Source organism: Mus musculus, chromosome 11, assembly GCF_000001635.26.
Source record: "Mus musculus strain C57BL/6J chromosome 11, GRCm38.p6 C57BL/6J".
NCBI lineage: Eukaryota > Metazoa > Chordata > Mammalia > Rodentia > Muridae > Mus > Mus musculus.
In genome coordinates, this window is record NC_000077.6 from 115,897,685 (window position 1) to 115,920,761 (window position 23,077).

A 23,077-nucleotide genomic window follows, 5' to 3' on the forward strand; every position below is an offset into this window, starting at 1 on the left:
GGCCCTGCTCTTCCCTCTGCCCAGGGACCAGGAATGCCCTGGAGAGTCAGGCTCTGCCACCAAGGCAACATCAGATAGGCATTTTACTGTGAATGCCACAGCCTCTCTACTGCTGTGGGGCAGTGTTACAGTGGAGCACAACGGTGCTCCATCGGGCTGTGAGCACTGATGAGATGTTCTACAAGTGTTCCTCACCGTGGGGAAGGAGGAGAGGACAGGAGAGCCCAGCCTGTCTTTAGTACTTGTTATTTAGAGACAGGGTCTCACTCTGTAGCCAGGGCTGGCCCAGAGCTTACTGAGTACTCATCACAGTAGACTGGGATGGCCTCAGAACTCAGAAAGCCGCCTCTGCAACCATGCCTAGTCTTTTTTTGTTTGTTTTTAAGATAGGGTCTCACTACAGCTCAGGGTGGCCTTGAACTCATGAGCTTCCTGCTTCAGATTCCTGAGTTCTGGGTCTGTAGGCATGAGCTCCCACAAACAGTTTTCATGGGTATCTTGATCTTCCCTGAGGGAATTAGGCTTCCCCTGGCGCCCACCATGAGCTTTTTGCCCTAGGCTGAAGGCTGTACCTAGCATAGCTCCTGGAACAGATGATTCTCAACCTGTGGGTCTCAAGCCTTCTGGTGCTTGAAAGACCGTTCATAGGGTTTACCTAAGACTATCCACCAAAAAACATATATTACAATTTATAACTAGCAAAATTCCAGTAATAAAGAAGGAACAAAAAGGATGTTATGGTTGGGGGTCGCCAGAGCATGAGGAAGGCTGAGAGTCACTGTGCTAGAGGCACACAATGCTGAGAGCGGCCATCATGCCTAGTCACTCGTGAGCCCACTCACCAGGGAGATCCAGCCTCACTAGAGCCTCACTAGAGCCTCCCTCTCAGCCTCTAACTCCAGATGTTCCCCTGCGGATAACCACTTCCTGCCCAAGCTGGTGGCAGGAAGCCCACCTGGTGCAGGAGGCCAGTCTCTTTTCGGATCCCCAGGCTGAGGCCCTGGGAGAGGCCACTGTTCTATCAGGGTCCTTACAGTCATCTCTAGTGCCAGAAATGTGGTACAGGGTTGGGAACCAGAAGAGACAGCGCGAGGCAGGGCAGTTTGAGTGCCCAGGCTTAAGATTAGCCGGCACTAACAGCTTTGGAACAGAGGGTTTTCTTAGTCTGAATACTGCTTGCGGATCTGACCCCACACAGCAGGCTACTGTAAGGAAAGCAAATTGCAATGCCACCTTCTAAAGAAGTAGGGTCCCTCCAGCAAAGTGAAGAACAGCCCTAAAACTGCATAGAAGTGGCAGGAAGACAGCTGAGACAGCCACTGGGGGGCGCTCTTGCAGCCAGCTCCCACTAACACTGAATATACACGACAAATGTTCCCTCTGCCTGTACAGTGGTGGCCTGTCCTGTCTCTGAGAAGCTTTGGCATCTAGGCACTGTGACCATATGGTTGTCTACACCCTGCCCCAAGCCCTGGCTCACTGGGGTTTTGTGCTCAGATTCAAAGGGCTCCATTGACTGCAGAGCTGAGGTCAGTCCTCCCCCTGCAGCCTGGTCTGCTGGTGGCAAGACCGACAAACGTTAATGGGCCAACAGAGCTGTCATGCAGACAGCTGAGCAGAACGAGACCAGCAGTGACCTTTCTCTTAGAAGGACCCAAGGCCCCTCACTAAAACAAGCAGGCTACTTTTCTTTCTTTCTTTTTCTTATTTACTTATTTTTTGTTTTTTTCGAGACAGGGTTTCTCTGTGTAGCCGTGGCTGTACTGGAACTCACTCTGTAGACCAGGCTAGCCTCGAACTCAGAAATTTACCTGCCTCTGCCTCCCAAGTGCTGGAATTAAAGGTGTGCACTACCATGGCCGGCGCAGACTACTTTTAGAGTATCTAGGATCCTCATCTTCCCCCCAGATGCCCCTGGGTAGATGGCAGAGTACCACACCAGAGGGCTGCTTGAAAGCTTGCTGACGTGCTTGGGTGATCCTGTAGCCCGGTTTTCTTTCTGGCAGAGGGCAGAGAGAGCAGCCAGAGTGTGGCCCAAGAGACAGACCAGGGTGGTCAGGGACACAAGCCAAAAAGGCCATCCAGAGGGTGCTGGGGCACCCAAGAGCGAGTCACTCCACCCTCTTCCTCTGGCAACCTCAGACGGAGCCCCCCGGGGTTATTTCCACAGGGAACCACAGCCAACCACTTCTGTCATTAGCCCAACCCCAGCCCTCCGCCTACAGCCTACAGCCTACAGCCTGGCTCAAAGGCAGGAGGAGGGCAGAACAGGAGGAAGAATAAGAGAGGGAGCCGTCTGGGGATCCAGAGAGCAGAGTGGACCTCTAGGCAGGGAAAGGCATAGGGCGTGAAGGGCAAGTCAAGCTCAGGGGAGGACTCCCTGGGCTCCTCCTCACAACTGTAATTTGACACCTAGATCTCCAGGACAACCAACAACAAAAAAGCTGAAGCGATGAGGCGCTGAAGCTGGACAGCAGCTGGCTGTCAGCAACCGGGAGCTAGCACCAGGAGGTGCCCGAGTGAGAAGCAGCCGCCTAGGCAGGAAAGTGGCAGCGCTGGTGAAGAAGTCAAAGGTGGTGGCCAAAGGACTTCCAGGAGGTACATAGAGGCTCTGTACTGGGACACCTCTTCGAGGCTCCCCACTATCTGAGCTCCCAGGTAAGAGACACTGGCTAGAGGTGACAGGATCGGGAAAGGAGGGCAGCCAGGGTCTCGTATCTCTGGCGAGGAGTCACAGCTTAGCATGAGCTCGGAGAGGAACGTCTTGGGGGATATATTAGGCCACTCTCCTATGGGAATTTAGTCACCTCCTCTGTGTGTATACCTGAGTGCTCTTCCCCTGGGACCTGGTACTAGAGAAGGGGGATGTACTGCTACTCGGTGTGTGGCACAGGGGCTGGGGGCTGCTGGACACATCCATTTAAACCTTTTCTATTCAGTGAGTTTAGGATATGGCCCCCAATCTTGCTGAGCCTCCATTTCCGAAAGGATTAGGGCTGAGCCCTCCCTGGTTCTCAAGAAGGCTCAGGACAAGGTGTGCCCAGCCTGCTGAATGGCCTCTGGCCCCAGGAGCTGGTAGAGCCAGCAGCAGAACTGCCTACTTGGATGCTGGACAAGAGCAGCAGCTTTCCTGTCTTTTGGAGTTCTGACCTGCTCACCGCTGTGTGCTTCCGGCTCAGGATCATCCTAGGGAGGAGTCTCTGCACCCACTTAGATTACCAGGACCCCTGATCCTCCTTTGGCAATGATCTCTGAAAACTGAGCCAGGGATATGCACCCTAATTCAAACCCCAAGTTTGGAAAGGAGTTTGTGACTACATGAATGAGTTTGGAAAAGACCCCAGAGTCTCTTCCACACTAACTACTGTAATGGTTGCCCCCAGACAGCTCTTCTCTTCAGTCCTTGTGCAGGGCAAGCACAACCTTCTTGGGCAGGGCCTCACGAGAGGAGGCTGCTAAGCCCTTCTGCCTCCTGTCCTCACACTGGGGTTCAAGTCCCCGTGAGACGTCCCTTCCAAAGCAAACACACTGTTATCCAGTAAGAAAGAAAAACATCATTCAGTTTTGGAAACCAAGGGGAGGGCCGAGAGTCTCTTTGGCTCAGCAGAGGGGGTGCACTCTGGTTTGTGTGGGACTGGGAAGCTAACTCCTGTGGTAATACTAACAAGTGTGCAACAGAGGGACTGCACTGCAGCTGAGCCACATCTGGGACACACAGGCTCCAGCAGTCCCTGAGCTCAGAGGGAGGCCCAGCTTCTATGGCTGCAGGAGAGGAGCTCGCTTAGTTTCTATTGGCCACCAGAGCAGGAAGTTCTCTCCATTGTCTAGAAAACTTGGGGACCAGGGCAGCAGAACCACCAAGGCTTCAAGCACCCACTTTTGACTCCAAACCGGAGCCCCAGCACTGATGGAGTTGCTCAAACACTCAACAGGCACAGTGGGCATCTCTGCCCTGCTGGTTAGGCTCTGACCTCTCAGGTCTCTCACATCTGTTGGTTATGTCTCATTCGAGATGCTCCTCAACGGACAAAAGGGGCTGAGAGCCCCCATGACTCTTATCAGGCACAGACACGCTGCTTGCCCTCATCCGTGTGGGGAGCTGGAGTTGGATGATCAAGTAGACAAGGAGGAAGTAGAGAAACTGTGGGACCAAGCTTCTGCTGTCTGGCCTACAGGACACTTACTATATAGCAAGAACCTCCATGTCCCATGCCACACCCAGGAACACTAATCGGTCCCCCAGCTCGGCCAGTTTCCTTCTCTGTTGTGCTAGCTCTCTGATCACTGCCTGTGGAGCATCCACAGAAGGTTCCAAATCTGCTGCACAAGCGGCCTGGGCACCAGTGGGCCTCAGTGGCAGCCAAGCCTGTTCTCCCTCCTGGACCAGAGAAAGCTACCATTTGTTCTACCAAACATAGCATTAAGAGAGACTCTAGTTCCCCCAGGTTTGGGGCATAAAGTCTGGTTTAGAAGTAATTGGACAAACCTGGGACTGATCGTTTTGGAAACACAAAATTACCAGTAGCTTTGCTTGGCTTCACCCAAACCTAGGGTGTATCCAGTCAATGGGGCCCAGCTCCAGGGCTCCCTCTCCCCCTGACCACGGCTGGGGAGCAAGGTTATATTGGGCACCGAGTGTCTGTTGGCTCTGCTTTAAATAGCCCACTGGGAAGATGCCTGGAGACCTGCTGGAATGTGCCTCTTTCCTCTTTGGAGAACAAGACCCCTTTGCTCCCCCCTCTGAGATGTGCTTGTTATGTTGGGTCAGAGCTTAAAATAACAAAACACTAACTGCCAAGCAAAGAGGGTTCCTCTTCAGCCCTTTGAGGGCAGAGAGCCATACTCTGCAGCCCCGTTTCTGCTGGTAACACAGACAAGAGCTAACGCCCCAGGTCACATCCCAAGGCTGGCATAGGTGGCCACGTTCCACCGAGCTTCCAGTGGGGATGACTATAGAAGCCCTGGGCACAAAGTTATGAGGCTGCTCACAATAGGTGGTCCACGTTCTTACAGAGAAGAGCTCAGGTGCCCGGGGCACAGGTCTGCAGTTCTCCAACTCCACAAGCCATGCATAATGCAGAGAGGAGTGGGGAAAGGCACAAGGGAAAACACGAGAGAAGCTGGGAGTAACTGACCAACAAAGCCTGACTGCCCTGCATAGCAGGCCCAGCCCCAGCCTCCTGCCTTCTTCCTGCTCTGGGAATTGACACTGCTAGACCCTTCAGCTAGGCCTAGGGTCCCAACCCCACCAACCCTGACAGAGCTGGTGCTTCTTCCCCCCCTAACCGCCATTTCTCTTTAGGTCTTAGGGTGTGGCACACAAGTGAGAAAGCTCTCCTGACCACCAACTCCTGCCTGCTTCTGCTTTTAAGGAGTGTCTCCATTGGGCTTGTGAGGCAATGTGGGCACAGTGCCAGTCAGACTGAACAAGCCAGACCAAACATAGATGAAGAGGGAGGGTAAGAAACAACAGCCCTGGTTCTGAACCTTATGCACACTATTTCTGGGGGGGGGGGGGGGGGGGCAGGAGTGTTACAGAGGTCCCAGGGTAGGAGGGCGAATACATCACTGTCCTTCTGCAAGCATGTTCCAACTGGCTAGGGGCAGCATCTCCTTTGTTCTCACCAGAAGGAACGGTCTTAGGTTCATAACAGCAGGACACACAGATCTGTGCCTTTAGTGACAACACATGCAGTTCTCATAAAGCCTGGTGTGCCCCACTCTGGTGGTGATGAACTGATAAAAACCGATGCCCCAGGCCCACAAAAGGCAGGCGGTATTGACTGTGCTCAGCCCATGGGCTTCCAAATAGCTACAGCCTGGTTCTTGCACAAAGTCAGGAAGGCCTCTATCAAGAGCATATGGGCAGCAGGAGGGGCACTGGCTAGGCCCATCCTTGTCTTTCCTGGCACTTGTCAGGCCCCACCCAGAGAGAGTTCCAGGAGCCAGGCCCCTCCCTAGGGCTTCTCCTCTCCACTACAGCAGAGATAAAGAGCCTGTCCATGCACAGGAGGGGGAGGGGTTGAGACAGCAGGATCGTGGCAGTTCTACGAGGGCAGAAGTTAGAGGGTACCACATGACTGGAGTGTAGCTCCACGGCACAGTATTTGCCTGGTTTAAGAAAGGTCCCAGAGTCCATTCCCCAGTAGCACGAAAAGGAAAACTAAACACACAACAAACTCAGAGAAAGCACCATGTGCTTTACAGAAAGGAAGTCCAAATGTTTGGCAGCTGTGGTCCAGTTCCTGAAGAACTGTTAGGGAAGAAGGGCAGCAGCCGGGGCCTACTCGACTAAGGAGACGTGGAGGAGGTCCGAAAGGGCCTGGCCTTCTACACTGGGCAGCTACAGGCAACCAGGCCTCTCACTTTCAGAGGCTGCACAACACACAGGCAGAGAGCACACGTGTAGGATGACCCAATCACATGACCTTCAGAGTAGTTTTAGACCAGCTATGTGCCAGGCAGGAGTAATGGGAGTGACCAGTGTCACACATCACAGCAGAAGGAACCACCTGCTTGGTTGAGACCAGGGCCAAGGTAGCAATCATTGAAGACTGGTCACCTGCCTCCATCCCTCAGGAAGAACCAGTTTGGACACACTGGCACAAGGTTGTCCCTGTTCTCACTCACAGGACAGATGTAAGGGGAGGAGGCACACCTTCAAAGCAAACTCTGCTGAGAACTTTGCCTAGGCTCTCTCCAGGAGCCCTGGACCGTCACCACTCTACACACAGGTCTTTTCTGGTTACAACTGAACAGGTCCAGGCCAGGAGGGGAAGAGTTGGTTGAGCCAGTCCTAGAACTTCCCCTCCCATCTAGATAAATGAGGCCTCCAGGGGATACCGCGTGGTCCCTTCTTGCTTACACGACAGTAATATGAGTGAAGACACTGGCCTGGGAGGAGAAGGGGGGTTTCTTGGGGACTCAGCTTCATATCATTCAAGCACACAACCCCTCACTCTACAGCTGATTCCAGCTAGAGTCCTCATGAACCTGTTCTTGGAGTCTGATTCTCCTCCTACACAGAATCCTAAGACCTGTCTTGTTCCCCGGAGGGCATCTAGGGGAGGCACCTGAAAAACATCAGAGGCGGGCCAGGAAGCTGTGTCAGCTGAGGCACCCCAGCAAAACCTGGTGCTGCTGTCTCAAGACAAAGGAATGCAACAGTATAATCTGACCATCTGATGCTCAGAACCTTACCTGACAGCCCCTTAGAGGCTCTCTCCAGGTCACAATTATCACAAGGTTCCCTTGCCGGGGCGGCTCCAGGCAGGTGTGGGCTGAGGGCTGCCACTGAGCAGACTTCCATGACTCCCTGTCTCCCGCTGCGCTGCCTCGGATGCACCCGTGGTACAGGGCTGAAACAGACAAACCTGTTCTGCAGGCTATGGTGGGAGAGGTTGTTCACTGGAGCTACCTCCCAGCCAGCGAGCAGGGACTCTAGGCTTCTCACTGTCTCTGTTGTTGCAGACCGGCAGGAGCCCTACCACCATGGCAGCCACAGACTTTGTGGGGGAGATTCGCTCTGTGGGAGAGAGGCTGCTGCTGAAACTGCAACAACTCCCCCAGGCGGAGCCCGTGGAGCTCGTGGCTTTCTCCATCATTGTTCTTTTCACAGGCAAGTGGGGCATCTGTCCTGACCCTTAGCTCTGTCCCTTAGTGTCCCAATACCTGGGAGACCAACCATGGTGCCAGCTGGAAGGCTGGCGAGTCTCCTTCAAAGAAGTAGGAAAAGCAGTGTCCCAGAGGAAGCTAAGGGATTTGCCATATCCTCTGACACTGCCTAAGTTGCTAGGCAGTGCTGGGGACTGGAAACCACCAGGTGTCAGCCATGAACTGAAAGGAGTCAAAAAGAGTCACGAGGTAGTGGAGCGTGACAACAGGCCTCTCAGCCTCTCCAGTCCTTCAGGGGTGGGGAGGAGGGAGGGTCTCTAGAAGGAGGGTGGCCATCACTTCTGTCCCTGGCCTTTCAGCTCTGGGCCTTTCTCTCCCTTCAGCTACTGTCCTGGTGCTGGGGCTGATAGCCTGCAGCTGCTGCTGTGCTCACTGCTGCTGCTCTGAGAGCAGACAGCGGAAGATCCCGGTGCGGCCCACAAAACCCAGATGAGGGACAACAGCGAGCTGCCTGGAGAGAAGCTGGACAAGAGCCTTCCAGGACTGTAACCCAGGCTATTACCATGGCCACTTTACTCTTCTAGACAAAGGTTACCTGGCCCCAGTTGTGGCATTTCCCAGGTGACAGGACAGACATCTGGAGTCTTATCAAGGAAACAAGTGTTGCCCCATCTGCCGGGGACACGGGGCTCTGTTGGAGCTGATGGTTTCACACTCAGACCACCACCTGGGGCATCTGCTAAGCTGACCCTTTTAAGGGTCCCGCACTTCAATAGGGACCAGCTCATGCTTGTCAGGAGCTGGCTCCTGAGGCTCTGCTGACCTATGCCAAAGAGAAGTAAGCTAGCGAGGGACTCTGTGCACTTTATCAGACTCCAGGCCTCCTGCTGAGGGGGAGGAACATGGCAGCATTCTGGTTAAAATTTGTCTGCTTATTTCCAAGTAAACACTTTTTGGTTATGTGTTTATGAGGTTTGGCTGGGCTCTGTGTATCGGAAGGGCAGTGCCAGAATTCCAGGGGCATGGCTGTTGACTGTTCTTTCCGGGCTACTGCTCTTTGTGTGACCATGAAAGCTGAAAAATCACACAGGAGGAATGCCACCAGGGCATCAAGGCCATGGCACCAGAGGAGAGCCACAGCAACATTCCTGTTTTGCATCCTCTCTCACATGCTGGCTTCCAGACCCCTACTCTGTTGAGTGATGGAGGCTGTTGCCCCGGGACAGGTGGTAGGCCCAGGAATGCCTCTTTACATTTCCGCTGTCCTAACTCTGTCTGTATACCTCACACTAGCAGCCTCAGGTCCCTGGATCCTCCCACATTTCTGCAGTTGAAGAAAGGTTAGGCTCTTAGTTAGTTAGGTCTTTCACACCCGCCCCTTGATGTTTTGGTCCTGTTCCTATTTGTGTGCTGTCTGGACTCTGCTCACACACCCTCAGCTGACACCTGCCAGCTTCGTGACCCAATCCTCTTAAGCTAGGCTTCCTTCTGGTGAGATGATTAAGTGTGGCACTTGCTTCCTGGGATATCCAGCAAGACAGCCCAAGTCTAACAGTGCCGGGCACACTCTAGAACTCCGTAATCATGAACTGTGCTCATCTGCCCTCCTAAGCAGGCCTGACCAGAGCACCAGGGCCCATTTTAAAGAACAGTGCTGCCGAGATGCTGTCATGCCGCCTCCCCCTCTCCCACCAGCAGGTTTCTTTCTTCCAGATACACAGCTACAAAACTCAACGTGGAGGAGGGGGACAGACATGTGAGTCTCCATACATGTCAACAGGACCAGGACTTGGCTCTCTAGCCATCAAAGGCTCTAATTACTCACTCTGACCCCTCAGTCTCTGCAGCACACGTTCTGCTTGCTTGGGAGCAGAGCCCACCTACCTTGAAGACAGGTCACAGATAGGGAAAGTCAGTCCCTGCCACCTCTAGCTGGCAATCCAAACCATACAGGCAGCCAGTTCTCACTGGCTGGTCTGACTATCTGCTGTCTACAGAGTTGGCTGACAGGTTTGGGTTCTTGGAGAACCAGAAATAGTTTCCAAACAAAGACAAGAAATCTAAGACTCCACCTGTCCTTGGCTCCTAAAAATTGGATTCAGAGTTGAACAAGCCCTTACTTTAATCCCAGCATTTGGAGGTAGAGGCAGGTGGGCTTATGTCAGCTCCAATTGGCCAGGGCTATGTAAGACCTTTTCTCAAAAACAAAAACTCAGGAGTTGGGGATTTAGTTCAGTGGCAGAGTGCTCTGAAAAAACACAAACACAAACTACCACTGAATGATGATGGTAAAGAAACTAAAATGCATCGCGCTGCTTTTAAACCCTCTCTGTGGTGCTGCAAATGAAGCCCTGAAGACTGTGAGAACTCTCGGCAAGTGGTCTTCCACTGAGCCACACCCCCATTCATGAAGCCTACATTAGCCTCTCAAATGTTAGGATTACAGGAAATATGCCAGGTTGTCTTGAGTTTTTGCTTTGTTCCAATTGATTGATTGATTGATTTTCCAGATAGGATTTCTGTGTATATAGCCCTATCTGTCCCCGGCTACCCCAAAACTCACTCCATAGACCAGGCTGGTCTCAGACTCAGAGATCTGCCTGCCTCTACCTCCTGAGTGCTGGGACTAAAGGTATGTGCTACCACTGCAACCCCTGCTCTTTTTTTTTTTTTTGTTTTGTTTTTTTTTTTTTTGTTTTTTGAGACAGGGTTTCTCTGTATAGCCCTGGCTGTCCTAGAACTCACTTGTGTAGACCAGGCTGGCCTCGAACTCAGAAACCCACCTGCCTCTGCCTCCCGAGTGCTGGGATTAAAGGTGTGCGCCACCACGCCCGGCGTAACCCCCTGCTTTTTTTTATTTTAAGGGACTGGAAACTATATTCATTACACTGGTGTTTTGCCTACATGTACATCTGAGTGAGGGTGTTGGATCCCCTGGGACTGAACTTACAGATAGTTGTCAAGTATCATGTAGGTGCTGGGAACTGAACCTGGGTCCTCTGGAAGAACAGTCAGTGCTCTTAACTGCCGAGCCATCTCTCCAGACCTTGTTGTTGTTTAGACAATCTCACTAAGTAGCCCTGGATGGAACTTGAGAAGCAAAATCCCTTGGCACCTAACTCCTGGCTGTCCTCTGCCTCTGTGGTGCTGGGATTACAGGCATTCTCCACAAGCCTGCTCCTGTCTTGAGCATTTTGATACAGATACGTTCATTTAACTATCATGATGCTTCAGGCCTATAGATGCCATTATTGCTCCATTGACAGACAGGGAAGTTGAGCCTGAGTGGCACGAGATAATTTGAGCAGCAAGCTGAAAAGTGGCAAAGCCGGCCTGCCTGGCTCCAGTGCACCTGCTCATCACACCTAGGGCTCGAGGCCTCTGGGACACAAGACATAAGATTCTGACTCCATTATCTCTATTAACCAACCCTACATTCAAACCCCCACACTCAAACTCTGCCCAAGACTGCTTCTGTGTGAGTGAGTGAGATTCCAGCACCCGAGGACCAGTACTGGGTTCAACCAGGCATCAGAAGAAAGTCCCAGAAACAGGGGAGGGTACTGGAAACCCCAAATTCTTCACTCCCAGTACTGTTGGCTGGAGGTCCCTGGAAGCCCTCAGTTCAGGGGTAGCAGCCCAGTTCCTTCCAGACTCTTCTTTCAGCAGATTTCATTAGCATCATGAATAGCCTTCCTGTAGGGTGGCTAAGACTGAAGCCTCTCCTTTGCTAGAAAACATTCTAGTTCCCAGTCTAGCTGCAGAGCAGTGGGTACCATGGACCACCCTGGACATAGCACAAGAAGCCAGTTCTCTTGCACATTCCTGCCCTGTGCTAGGACAGCCCATCCTTTAAGATAACCAATAGCAGCCTGACAAATTCAGGGGTGGACAGACTTCACCTAACTGTAGAGGAGGCAGAGGTCTTCCACGGTAGGAAACAGACAGTTGCTGCTGACCTGGGTTGTCAGAAGATTGCTGGTGACCACAGAAGAGGCACACAACAGACTACATCAAACCTAGGGAAGGTCCTAACTGTCACTGTCCTATGCCATTCAAGAGCAAGCCTCTTCAGTGCACAGTGGTCTCACCAGCTTCCCCATGGCCTGCCTTCTCACACAGCCTCTGTCCTAGCAGTGTCTGTTCTCAGTTCCTCGGCAGCATGAGATCTGCACATTTCATTGCCTGAATTTTATGCCTTATTGCAAAACTAAGAACCATGGCAGCAGCACTTAGCAGAGCAGATAAATTCTGTGACATATTAACACTTTCAAAGCAATTTATAACAAAAACCATCATACTAACACAAATGAGTATTACAAATTTCATATCATAAAATATGTGCACAGATTAATTTTGTCCTAGAAATATTCTCCTCTTCTTTGGGCCCTGGTTCTTGCCATGGAATGCTGTCCGTACCTTGTTTCTTTTTAAAATTTGTTTTTATATGTATCTTTGCCTACATTCATGTAAGCATCTATTTCCTCACAGTTACTGAGACAATAGATCTACTTGGGTACAGCAGTTATTCAAAACTAGACAAGGGCTGGAGAGATGGCTCAGTGGGTAAGAGCACTGACTGCTCTTTTGAAGGATCCAGGTTCAATTCCCAGCACCCATAGGACAGCTCACAACTGTAACATTAGTTCCAAGGAATACAACATCCTCACAGACATACATGCAGGCAAAGCACCCATGCACATACAATAGAAATAGAGTATTAAAAAGGCTAGACCAAGCAGCTCTCCTATGAATGACACATTTCTTTCCACAGACCTGATTTTGTTGCTGTTGTTCTGAGACAAGGTCTCAGTAGATATCTCTGGCTGACATGCCATTCACTCTGTAGACCAGGCTGGCCTCACACTCACACACCTGCCTCTGCCTCCTAGATGCTGGAATTAAAGGTGTGTGCTACCACACCTAGCTTGGATTCATTTTGTATTTTTAATGATTTATTAATCTTTTATATATATATGTATGAATGCTTGGTCCTTTCAGAGGCCAGACAAAGGTGTTGGGTCTCCTGAATAATTATAGGAAGCTGTGGCCACCTGGTGTGAGCGCTGAGCCCTGAACCAGGGTCTTTTGAAATGCAACAAGTGCCCCTAGCGTTGAACTGTCCCTCCAGCCCATGTACCTCTGATGTGGGCACAGGTGCCTCTGTGGGTGGGCTAGTCCTTCTGAGGAGGGGCTGCTGTCTAGCTCTGCTCGAGCCTTTTCCTTGTAGTTTTAATTTTATTAGAGCAAGAGTTTGAACACACCTGCAAAAGAAACTGAGTAGAAAATGTCACCAGCTGGGTGTGGTGGCGCACGCCTTTAATCAGAGCACTCGGGAGGCAGAGGCAGGCAGATTTCTGAGTTCAAGACCAGCCTGGTCTACAAAGTGAGTTCCAGGACAGCCAGGGCTATACAGAGAAACCCTGTCTCGAAAAAAACCAAACCAAACCAAAACAAAAAAGAAAAGAAAAGAAAAGAAAGAAACAAAGAAAATGTCACCAGAGAGGGGCCAGCAAGATGGCTCAGTGGGTAAAGGAACTGGCCACCAAACCTTAAGACCTGAGTTCAATTTCTGGAACCTACTTCCACAAGTTGTCCACTACCCCTTCTCCATACACACAGAGGCCACGGCATACGTGTGTGTGTGTGTGTGTGTGTGTGTGTGTGTGTGTGTGTTTATGAGCATGCGCACACACGCACAAAATGTATAAAAAAATTTAATGTCACGAGTTTTACAAAATGTGCCAAAGTTTAGTTATGTTTCTATTGTTTCGATGGGACTATGGAGTGATAGCAAAGTGGTCACATAGGTATTAATAGAGACAACAGCTGTCATCTGCTCTAAGAGCTGACTATACAGCTGGCTCCAAACTCCAACTGTACCAGCTGCACAACCGAAGTTGCTTAACCACACTGTCTGTCCTTGCTGTAAAATTGGAGTTGTGGTTGTCATTACTGCTTCATCTGTTGATACCATGTCAACGTTGTTATCATAGAAACAAGCTCAGCTGCTATACACCAGTCTGGGAACAAACAACTGACTCTTGATAAGAACCTCATTTAACTGATGGGCACAAACCATACCAGGGTGTGCCAGAGTCCCGCCTGCTGGCTGTGTGCATCTGGCAGGCCAGGAAGTCAGTGAGTTTTACACAAGGAAATGGCAGGCGACAACGCTTTCCTGAGCTTGTTCCTCACCTGTCACCACTCCAGGTTAGACCCCAGAGGATTGGATGACAGATACCCTGGCATCCCAGAAACTGTTATTCAGTGAGCATTTCCCAAACTCTGACGGCAGGATTGATGATGCACTAGAACGCAAGCCCTTCAGAGGCAAAGACCCACCTCTCTGATCTTACAACGGGCTATGGCAGGCCCACATGCCTAAGCTCTGAAAGGAGTCAACAGTGGCCGCCAAGTTCCGAGCAAGGCCAGTGTAATTAGTCCCCTTCCAAGGCGTGTGTGTGCACGTGCGTGCATGTGTGTATGTGTGTGTGTGTTGTGTGGTCGCCCCCTCTCCAGCTTCTTCTCTCTCTCTCTAACCACAGAACCAGCAGAGGCCATGCCAGAGGCAGGTACTGCGGGGAAAGGCTCCATGTGATAAGCTCTCCTACTCTTACCCAGAAACCTGTTCCAGGCAGTTCCTGCCAGAAGTGCAGTTAATCATTCACCCAAACCGCAGGAAGGAAGGAAAGAGTGCTCCCCTACGAGCTCTGAGAAGAGTGCTCCCAGGGAGATCTGAGAGCTCTGAATGGCTCTAAGGCCCAGCTCTCATCAGTGAGGCTGACAGGCGGCCTGGGGCACAGACCCACTCTCTCTTCTCACCCTAACTCAGGCTGACCTCTCTCAGGGACTTAAAACTCAACTCCTCCAATGCCATCACAGAAGGGTAGAATCCTAATGGAGGGAATGAGGGAGGGAGTGGCAGTTGCCAGGCAACCAGTCTAGCCCACCCTTGTTTGCTCTGGTGGTGGCAGCAAAGGTGTGGTCAGAGTATTTGGCAACTCCCTGGGCTGCCAACAGCAGTTTCTCTGAGTTGGGGCAAAGCTGTGGTCACCTGGAAGCCTCTTCCACCCAGGAACCCTGAAGTCTGAGGCCGGAAGGACAGCCTGACTTGCTTTGTCCTCAGAAGATTCAAGACTATTAACAGAAAACCAGGTAATGACATCTTTCTTCTTCTCCCACTCCCCAAACGGCTGCAGCCCCACACTCACCAGCTCCACTTCCGTAATATGGCAAGGCCTCCTGCTCCCAGCTGCATCCAAGGACACTCAGCCACGCTTTCTTCCTATCCACCACCAAGACTTTTTTAAGATTTATGTGTGTGCTGTTCTTACGTATGCATTTCCACACAGGCACTCCTGGTATTTTCAGAGGCTGGAGATGGTGTCAGGCGCCCTGGAACTGGCTTTGTGGAAGACTGTGAGCTGAGCAGCCAGGGCTGAAATAGGGTTTTCTGTTCTCAGCCGGCCTGGATCCCTGGGCTCAAGTAGGAATTCAGCCTTCTGTGGAGCTGAGACTTAAGTCACCATCACCCAGCTAGGCTTATAGACCAAGCTCTCAAAATGCCTCCCAAACATCTGGGAATTGGGACAATAAGAATAGGAGACCTACAGGTGTACACTTTAGGTTCTAGCTAGGAAGGCCTCAGGGACAGGAGAAATATCAGGCTCATAGCAGAGTTTTTCAGAGACTCTAGAGGTAGCCCTCAGCAGCTTCTAAGCAGGAAATCCCATTTCCCACTTTTTTTTTTTTTTTTTTTTTTTTTTTGGTTTTTTTTGAGACAGGGTTTCTCTGTGTAGCCCTGGCTGTCCTGGAACTCACTCTGTAGACCAGGCTGGTCTCGAACTCAGAAATTCACCTGCCTCTGCCTCCCAAGTGCTGGGATTAAAGGCGTGTAACCACCACACCCGGCTATTTCCCACTTTTTGATATTAGAGACTTTGAATCCAAAGACTCATCATCCCCGCAGGGTTGGCTAGCTAGCTGTGTCGAGCTGTCCAGAAGGTGTCATGGATAGCACCACTGGGCACAAGGACTTCAGAGCTCTCTGCACTCAGGGCCTCTTGTCTCCTCTCTTCCAGATTTCCATGGGCCAAATGGTACCACCAAGGAGCATCCAGAATGAAGACTTCTGGAAGAACCCGTGGGATGTGGGGGGCCTGACAGTGATTGGCTTGTTCACCTCCACGTTCCTGCTCTTCGTCTTATTTGCTGTTGTGTTTGGGTATGTGGAAAAGGCTGTGTTTGAAGAGGAGTGATCCGTCTCCTCCGGGTCCTAGAAGGCAGCAGAGAGAGAGGGGCTGATCTGCTCAGCCCCGACCAGCAGTGGGCTTCCATTCCCTCTGGCTCAAGAAAGAATCTCTGGGAACCATTGGACCTTGCCTAGGGGTTGGCCAGTTAGCCAGGTGGGAAGGCAGGTGTGGTACCATTTCTGGCTCTCTCACCCTGCACCAGCTGAACACTAAGCACACGGAGAAGAACTCTGCTCTGCCTCAGATGAGAGAGAGCAGCAGTGGCTAACCAGACCTTCTGATGAGAGTCCCTGCCCAAGCAGCTATTTTCAAGTCCTTGACAGAGAAGGACACGAAATGTCAAATGAAGTAAAACTTCCTTCTCAGATCCGTTATCGTGAGCTCATTTTCTACGCAGACATGTTCTTCTTTATGCTGGCTTCTCTAGCAACCTCACTAAGGCCTACAAGTCCTCGAGGGCTCTGACCCTGTGAACAGTAGACTCAGTCGCATGGGCTGTTTGACACGTGCCCCAGGCTCACCACAGGACCTTAGTTCCTCAGCTGTCGAGGCTTTCCCACACATCCCCCTGGCTAGGATACTTTGCCTCCTCATACTCTCTTGGCTTGACTACTTACTGCTTCCTTATCCCTCAAAATCCCAGTCCAAACCTGCCTTTTCAAATCCATTCTCCCTGACTCTGACGCCAGAGACTGGGAAAGGGCATTCTGTTACTCTCAGAACAATACTCTACAGGGCTCGGGAGGCGGCTCACCAGCTAAGAGCACTGGCAGCTCTTGCAGAAGACCCTGGTTTGATCCATAGCACCTATGTGGTGGCTTACAACTATTTGAAACTCCAGATGCAGGGGAACTGATGCCTTTCTATGGCCTCTGTGGACACCAGGCATACATGTGGTGCTAAGATACACACTCAGGCAAAACATCCACATGCAAAATTTTTAAAAAGAAAAAAAAAAACTCAACCATGTACTTTTTCTTCAAAGTACTTTCATGAGAAATTTTATATAACTAATTATATATTAACTAACTATACATTTCCCAAGGAGACGAGCCCCATCGTCAGTGCCCTTGACAGAGCAGTAAAGACATAAGCACAAGAGTAGCTACACTGGACGATGCTGAGCAGCTAAGCTCCCTAGTGCAGAGCCCCCACAAGTCAGTTCTGCCCAGGCCAGCATGGAAATCTCCTCTTGCATCTTAAAATGCACACAGGTTACTTCAATGCCTAATAACTACAAGGTTAAAGTCCTGCCATGAATAGGTTTCTTTGTGGCTGCAGCTCAGAGAAAATGGCTACATGGAGGAGACAAACTAAAAACCACTGGCTGCCCCCCACCCTCCCGGCCTCAATTGGAATGGACCTGAATACCCTCTCTGGTGATCCCAGCCCAGTGCCCACATCCCACCCTATACATCCCTACAACAGCTTCCTTCCAGAAGTGTACCCACTTAGCTGAGCTTACCCCATTGGCTTTATCCCTCCCTGGCAGGTGCCTGCCTTAAGGGGTGCTGGTGTCACCCGACTCAGCCTCAAACCAGAACTATTCTTAGAAAGGCAACACCCTTCTGTTGAAGGGGCTTTCTTGCTTCATGTGTATACTGTCTACACAATGAACACTCTCTTCCATGTAAAGGACAGAGGGGACAGAGATGCCAGCAAGGTTTACTTCACTGGAGACCTGGGAATCCAGACCTCCAGACCCTCCCCTGTAGCCATCAGGATGGGAGGTGATGCATCACATGGACTTCTCGGCCCCACAGAAGCACACCCCCAACTGCCTACCAAGGCAATGAGAAGACCCAGAAGAAAGAAAGGCAGAGGCCTCAAGTTGGATCTGTTCTAAGGCATGGTAGGTTTTAGCACTCTGGTCTCAGACAAGAACCTACTAAGATTTTTTGCAGAGGAGACTGACAGCTGGAACATGCGGTTCTTTCATTCCTCACCATAAAGAGTTCTGGAGGAGGCTGAATTTAGTACATTCATGTACCAGTGGCCGGAGAGGGCTTTGGTGGTATGGTTTTAACCAAGGGGGGTGGGTAGCTGGCACAGCAACCCACAACTTTTTAGCATGTGATCTGACCACAGAGACCAAATTAGAGATGCCGTTTCCAAAAGGAATTACTTCAGTCAATGAATAGGAAGAAGTTGAGCATCCCAGTGTAGAACCAGATGAGCAGGACCTCTTCCCCCTTCACAGATAAGCAGAACCTCTTCCCCCTTCACAGGAGAGCCTAAGTAGACCTTGTGGACACGAGTTCTATGTAGTTGGTCATTGGCACTCGGCTTCAGGATGAGAATATCTGTGGTTGGAGTGTAAGTCAATGGTAGAGGGCTTGTATACTATGTGCGAGCTCCTGGTTCAATCCTTAACAGCACGAAAGCAGGCATCCCCTCTTCGCCCAAAGACGCTCCTCTTACAGAACCCAAGATAACCCATGTATGAGATGGCGTATCCAGCGTGACAATCAAGAAGCCCAAGTCAGTAGCTTCTGACATGAGATCTGTAACCATGACCCGCCTGGGCCAAAGGCCTCCTCAGCTCTCCGGATTTTTCCACAGAGAAGAAGGAATGTATTATTCCACCCACATTGACTCCTCTTGGGTATCATTCACACAGGGTTCTATCGACTACATGCCCAACACAGCCTATCATTGAACAGCTAACCGTCTCTCTCCATAGCTGGCCCATAGCTCCTTCCCCACTGCTACAAATGTATACAAATAGATAAGTGGATTCCACATAAGCAGGCTGGCATTTTGTTAGAAAAGCTGATTTAGCAAAGCATGCGCCACCCCGCCAACCACCAAAGATGAGTGGGCCCCAAGCTTCTGACTGGGCTCTGTATAAGAGAACAGCTCACCAGGTGTGGTGACGTATGCCTGTGATCCTAACACTTGGGAGGTGAAGGTAGTCAGGATAACCCGAAGTCAAAGGCCAGCCTAGGTTACAGGAGACTCCATCGCAAAAGCAAACAACCCAGCATGACCTGGTTCAAGTGTTCAGAAGAGGCAGCTCGATCGGTTAGAGCTGATCCCATTACTCTGCAGGGAACTGCTCATGGAGCCAGGCAGCCATGGAGTAGGCAGAGGAATGGATGACTATCCCACTGTGGAATAAGTCCTCACACACACAAGCCGGAGACTCATGGGGACTCAAGAAAAAAAAAAAAAAAAAAGGGAAGGGCCCTGACTTGGCAAGCAGGGGTCCCTTGGGCTAGCAAGGGCTGGCTTATGTCAGCTGAGAAAGTGAGGGTTGCTGGGAGAGGGCGTGGTCTGACACTATCCACAACCAGCATAAGTCATTGGCCTTTCCTCCCTGTGAGGAGCAGGGAGACAATGCTGGGATTAACCGCAGGGCCCTGCTCCTGCCAGACAAATATTCCACTAGTGAGTGGCTACGTCATATCCCTAAGCCCACTTACCCCACTTCTTCACAGAAGGTCACCAGGGCATCAAAGGCCAGCAGGGTGGCCTTATCAGACGGTTTGTTCCCCCTCTTTTCCTGGAGAGAGAAAAGGACCACTTAGTCCTCCAGAGTCATAGAAAGTGCTCTCACAGTCAGTAATGGAGAAGAAACGTGAAAGGACACCATTGAAGCCAGTTCCCAAGCGGGGATCTGGGCCTGACACTGGGTCAGCATCTCTGAACTACGAGTTGGACTTTCTCAATGGGAGGCGGCAAGAGCTGACATTTCCAAAAGGGTCTCAGGCTATTCTCATGCAAAGGGCCCTGGACTAACATTAGGGAAACTACGAACTTATCCAAGTTCTAAACAGTAAATACATGCACAGACTTTGGGTCCTTACAACGACATATATGTACATATATGCCAATGTGCATACCAGGAGATAGACTAAGCTGTTAACCCCTATCAGATTCAGATTATGCAGTTTTTGGTCTCTTTTATATTTTCCAAAAGTTCCTTTAAAAACTTAGCAATTTAGAGTCAGAGAGGAGCTTACTAGGTAAAAGTACTCGCTACTAAGCCTGAGGTTCTGAGTTCAAACCTCAGGACCCACATGGTGGAGGGAGAGAACTGACTCCACAGTTGTTCTCTGCCCCCCGCCCCCATGTGATCACATGCAATAATAAATGTAAGAAAAAATTCTCAAGAGATGCTGGAGAGATGGTTCAGTGGTTAAGAGCACTGGCTGCTCTTACAGAGGATCCGAGTTCTAGCTCCAGCACCCATGTGGTGACTCACAATCATTTGTAACCCCAGTTCCAGGAGATCCACTCCTCTCCTGACCTCCATGAGCACCAGGGACACATGTGGTGTACACACATACATGCAAGTAAATACTCATGAATACCAAATAAAATCTAAAAATATATATTTTTTTAAATACAGAAAATAAGCCAGGCAGTGGTGACACATGCCTTTAATCCCAGCACTCAGAAGGCAGGGGCAGGTGGATCTCTGAGTCTGCCTGGTCTACAGAGTGAGTTTCAGGACAAACAGACTCACACAGAGAAAACTGATCTCGGGCGGGGGTGGCGGGGAGAAGAAATACATAAAATAGATATCTGAGACAATACTGACTTTTTACTTTTAGGTTATTCATCCCCAACACACAAAAATGCATACTTTGGTCAGGACAGGCAACCATAAAAAACACTAGGAGTATGAAAAAAAGACCATTACTGCACATATATTAGAAGTAATAGTGAAACTCAACCGGATGCTCATCTTCAAAAAAGTATTAGGGGGTCAGAGAGACGGCTCAGCACTCAGTGTTAAGAGCACTGTTGCTCTGGTAGAAGACCCAAAGTCTGGTTCCTATCAGCCACATGATGTCTCACAACCATCTGTTAACTCTAATTCCAAGGGATCTGGTGCCCTCTTTGGGCCAGCAAAAGGCCAAATACACACTCATACAGGCAAAATATTCATGTACATAAAAACAGTAAGTTAAAACATAGTAAAGGGTTTTTTGTTTTTGTCGCCCCCCCCCCCCCCACCAGCAGACAGGGTTTCTCTGTATAGCCCTGGCTGTCCTGGAGCTCACTCTGCAGACCAGGCCAGCTGGCCTCGAACTCCTAGTGATCCACCTACCTCTGCCTCCCAAGTGCTTTGATTAAAGCGTGTGCCACCACACACACATAGTAAAGTTTTATTTACTTATTTATTTATTTATTTATTTATTTATTTATGTATGTATGTATTTATTTTAACGACTTGTATAAGTGTTTTGTCTGTATGTATGCTGGTGCACCACTTGTGAGCCTGGTGCTCACAGAGGCCAGAAAAGGCCATCAGTTCCCCTCGAGTCTGGAGTTACAGACAGCTGTTAGCTGCCAGGTGGTCCTCTGTAAGAGCAGTCGCTCTCCTAACACCCAGCCATCTCTCCAGCCCCAGGTTTGTTAATGTTATTCTTTTTTTTTTCTTTCTTGGTTTTGGTTTTGAGACAGGGTTTCTCTGTGTAACCCTGGCTGTCCTGGAACTCACTCTGTAGACCAGGCAGGCCTCGAACTCAGAAATCCACCTGCCTCTGCCTCCTGAGTGCTGGGATTAAAGGCGTGCACCACCACCTCTCAGCTTGCTGATTTTTGTTTTGTTTTTTAAAGAATGTCAGCCAGGGATCAAGTATAGTGACATTGCCTTGCCTAGCACACATGAGGACCCAGCAATATTGATTATATATTTGTGTGCAGTGCTAGGGATTAAACTTGGGCCTTGTCCATGCAGATTAGGCAAGAGTCCTATCACAGAGTTGTCCCTCTGGCCCCAAGCTGCAATGTCCTGTGCGAGCAGCCTTTTCCTCGGTATGGCTATGTCAACATCATTCCGAGTTGAACACATGGTTACAGTCTTACATTTGCCACCATCTCATTTCCTTCTTGGTACAGCATTGTTTCCTCTGAACAACAGTTGCTTCTCCTGCCCTGACCTCTTTAGATCTCGGTGTGACATAATCAATAATTAATTTCAATAAGACCTCAAGATGTCAGGTCAATTTGATCTTTGAAAACATTCTTGAGCCTCTAGCCCCTAGGCCCCAACCAAGCAGCATCAGAGATTTTGCTCCAGGCCAGTGTCCATTCACCTTTCTGGTTTTTCTTCCCATCTACATAGCAAACCCGTTACCCTTACAGCCATCCCCCCAGCAGGCTGTTGTGTCTAGTTTTGTGTATGAGTTTTGCCTGTGTGTATATCTGTGTACCGGGTGCATCCCTGGTACCTGTAGAAGCCAGGAAAGAGTATCAGATCCCCTGGAAGTGGAGTTATGGATGGTTGTGAGCTGCCAGGTGGGTGCTGGGTACTAAACCTGGGTCTTCTGCAAGAGCAGCAAGTGCACTGAACTACTGAGCCATCTCTGCAGCCCTGGGTTTGTGTGTGAGTATGTGGTTTTGTGAGTGTTTTTTGTGTATATGAGTGATTGTGTATGTGTGTGTGTGTGTGGTGAGTCTGTTTTGTATGTGTGATTGTGTGTTTCTGTGATTGTGTGTTCGTGTACTTTTTTTTATAGATTTATTTATTTTTATACATAAGTACACTGTTGCTGTCTTCAGAGGCACCAGCAGAAGGCGTCAGATCTCATCATGGGTGGCTGTGAACCACCATGTGGTTGCTGGGATTTGAACTCAGGACCTTTGGAAGAGCAGTCAGTGCTCTTACTCGCCCTGTCTGTGTACTTTTTAAAGATGCACTTGCTTATGAGTGTTGTTTTTTTGTTTGTAATGTACAAGGATGTTTTGCCAGCATTTATTTCTGTGTACTACGTCCATGCAGTGCCCAAGGAGACCAGAAGAGGGCACTGAATCCCTTGGGACAGAAGTCATTTTAGCCATCTCTGATGCTCCTCACGCTAGACTTTGTGTTGTTGTTGCTGCTGTTGGTTCTGTTTTTTTAGCATGTTCTTTTTTAAATCTTTCTCTCTTTTTTTAGATTTATTTATTTTATGTGAGTACACCATAGCTGTCTTCAGAATTTTTTCTATTTTTAAAGATTTATTTATTTTATGTATATGAGTACACTGTTGCTGTCTTCAGACACACCAGAAGAGGGCTGGTGTAATCGATCCCATTACAGATGGTTGTGAGCCACCATGTGGTTGTTGGGCGTTAAACTCAGGACATCTGGAAGAGCCTGTGTTCTTAACCACTGAGCCAACTCTCCAGCCTTCCCCCACCCCCTACCCAACCCTGCCCCACTCTTTGTTGTTTAATGAAGTCTTGCAAATTGGGGTTTTTTGTTGGTTTGT

The 23,077-nt window shown here is 50.0% G+C and overlaps 3 protein-coding genes across 15 annotated transcripts in view; 2 read left to right on the forward strand and 1 right to left on the reverse strand.

Moving 5' to 3' along the window:
• Positions 1 to 23,077, reverse strand: part of Recql5 (RecQ protein-like 5) — a 40,920-nt gene that overhangs the window by 5,090 nt on the left and 12,753 nt on the right. For 9 of the 11 annotated variants that reach the window (XR_003949327.1, XR_003949326.1, XR_003949325.1 and 6 more), the window contains one exon: positions 19,295 to 19,374. Coding sequence is in view for 8 of the 11 variants with exons in the window: in XM_006532361.4 (XP_006532424.1) it covers positions 19,295 to 19,374 (80 nt within the window). In the remaining 3 variants the exon portion in view is untranslated. Of the gene's footprint in view, positions 1 to 14,234; positions 14,297 to 14,828; positions 15,300 to 19,294; positions 19,375 to 23,077 lie in introns of those variants that run through there. The other 2 variants (XM_006532363.4, XM_006532362.4) reach the window with 2 other exon arrangements.
• Positions 122 to 8,585, forward strand: Smim5 (small integral membrane protein 5). 3 transcript variants are annotated; one of them, XM_006533943.4, is made up of 4 exons: positions 122 to 2,658; positions 5,303 to 5,459; positions 7,471 to 7,618; positions 7,998 to 8,582. In XM_006533943.4, the coding sequence occupies exons 3-4, from the start codon at positions 7,492 to 7,494 to the stop codon at positions 8,105 to 8,107; spliced, it is 237 nt and encodes a 78-aa protein (XP_006534006.1). In that variant the 5' UTR covers positions 122 to 2,658; positions 5,303 to 5,459; positions 7,471 to 7,491; the 3' UTR covers positions 8,108 to 8,582. The 3 variants fall into 3 exon arrangements, with proteins under 3 accessions (XP_006534006.1, NP_899082.1, XP_006534005.1); NM_183259.3 differs by lacking the exon at positions 5,303 to 5,459 and having other exon boundaries at positions 2,455 to 2,658; positions 7,998 to 8,585; XM_006533942.4 differs by lacking the exons at positions 122 to 2,658; positions 5,303 to 5,459 and adding an exon at positions 5,526 to 7,390.
• Positions 14,333 to 16,233, forward strand: Smim6 (small integral membrane protein 6). Its single transcript, NM_001162998.1, has 2 exons — positions 14,333 to 14,772; positions 15,699 to 16,233. The coding sequence occupies exon 2, from the start codon at positions 15,705 to 15,707 to the stop codon at positions 15,873 to 15,875; it is 171 nt and encodes a 56-aa protein (NP_001156470.1). The 5' UTR covers positions 14,333 to 14,772; positions 15,699 to 15,704; the 3' UTR covers positions 15,876 to 16,233.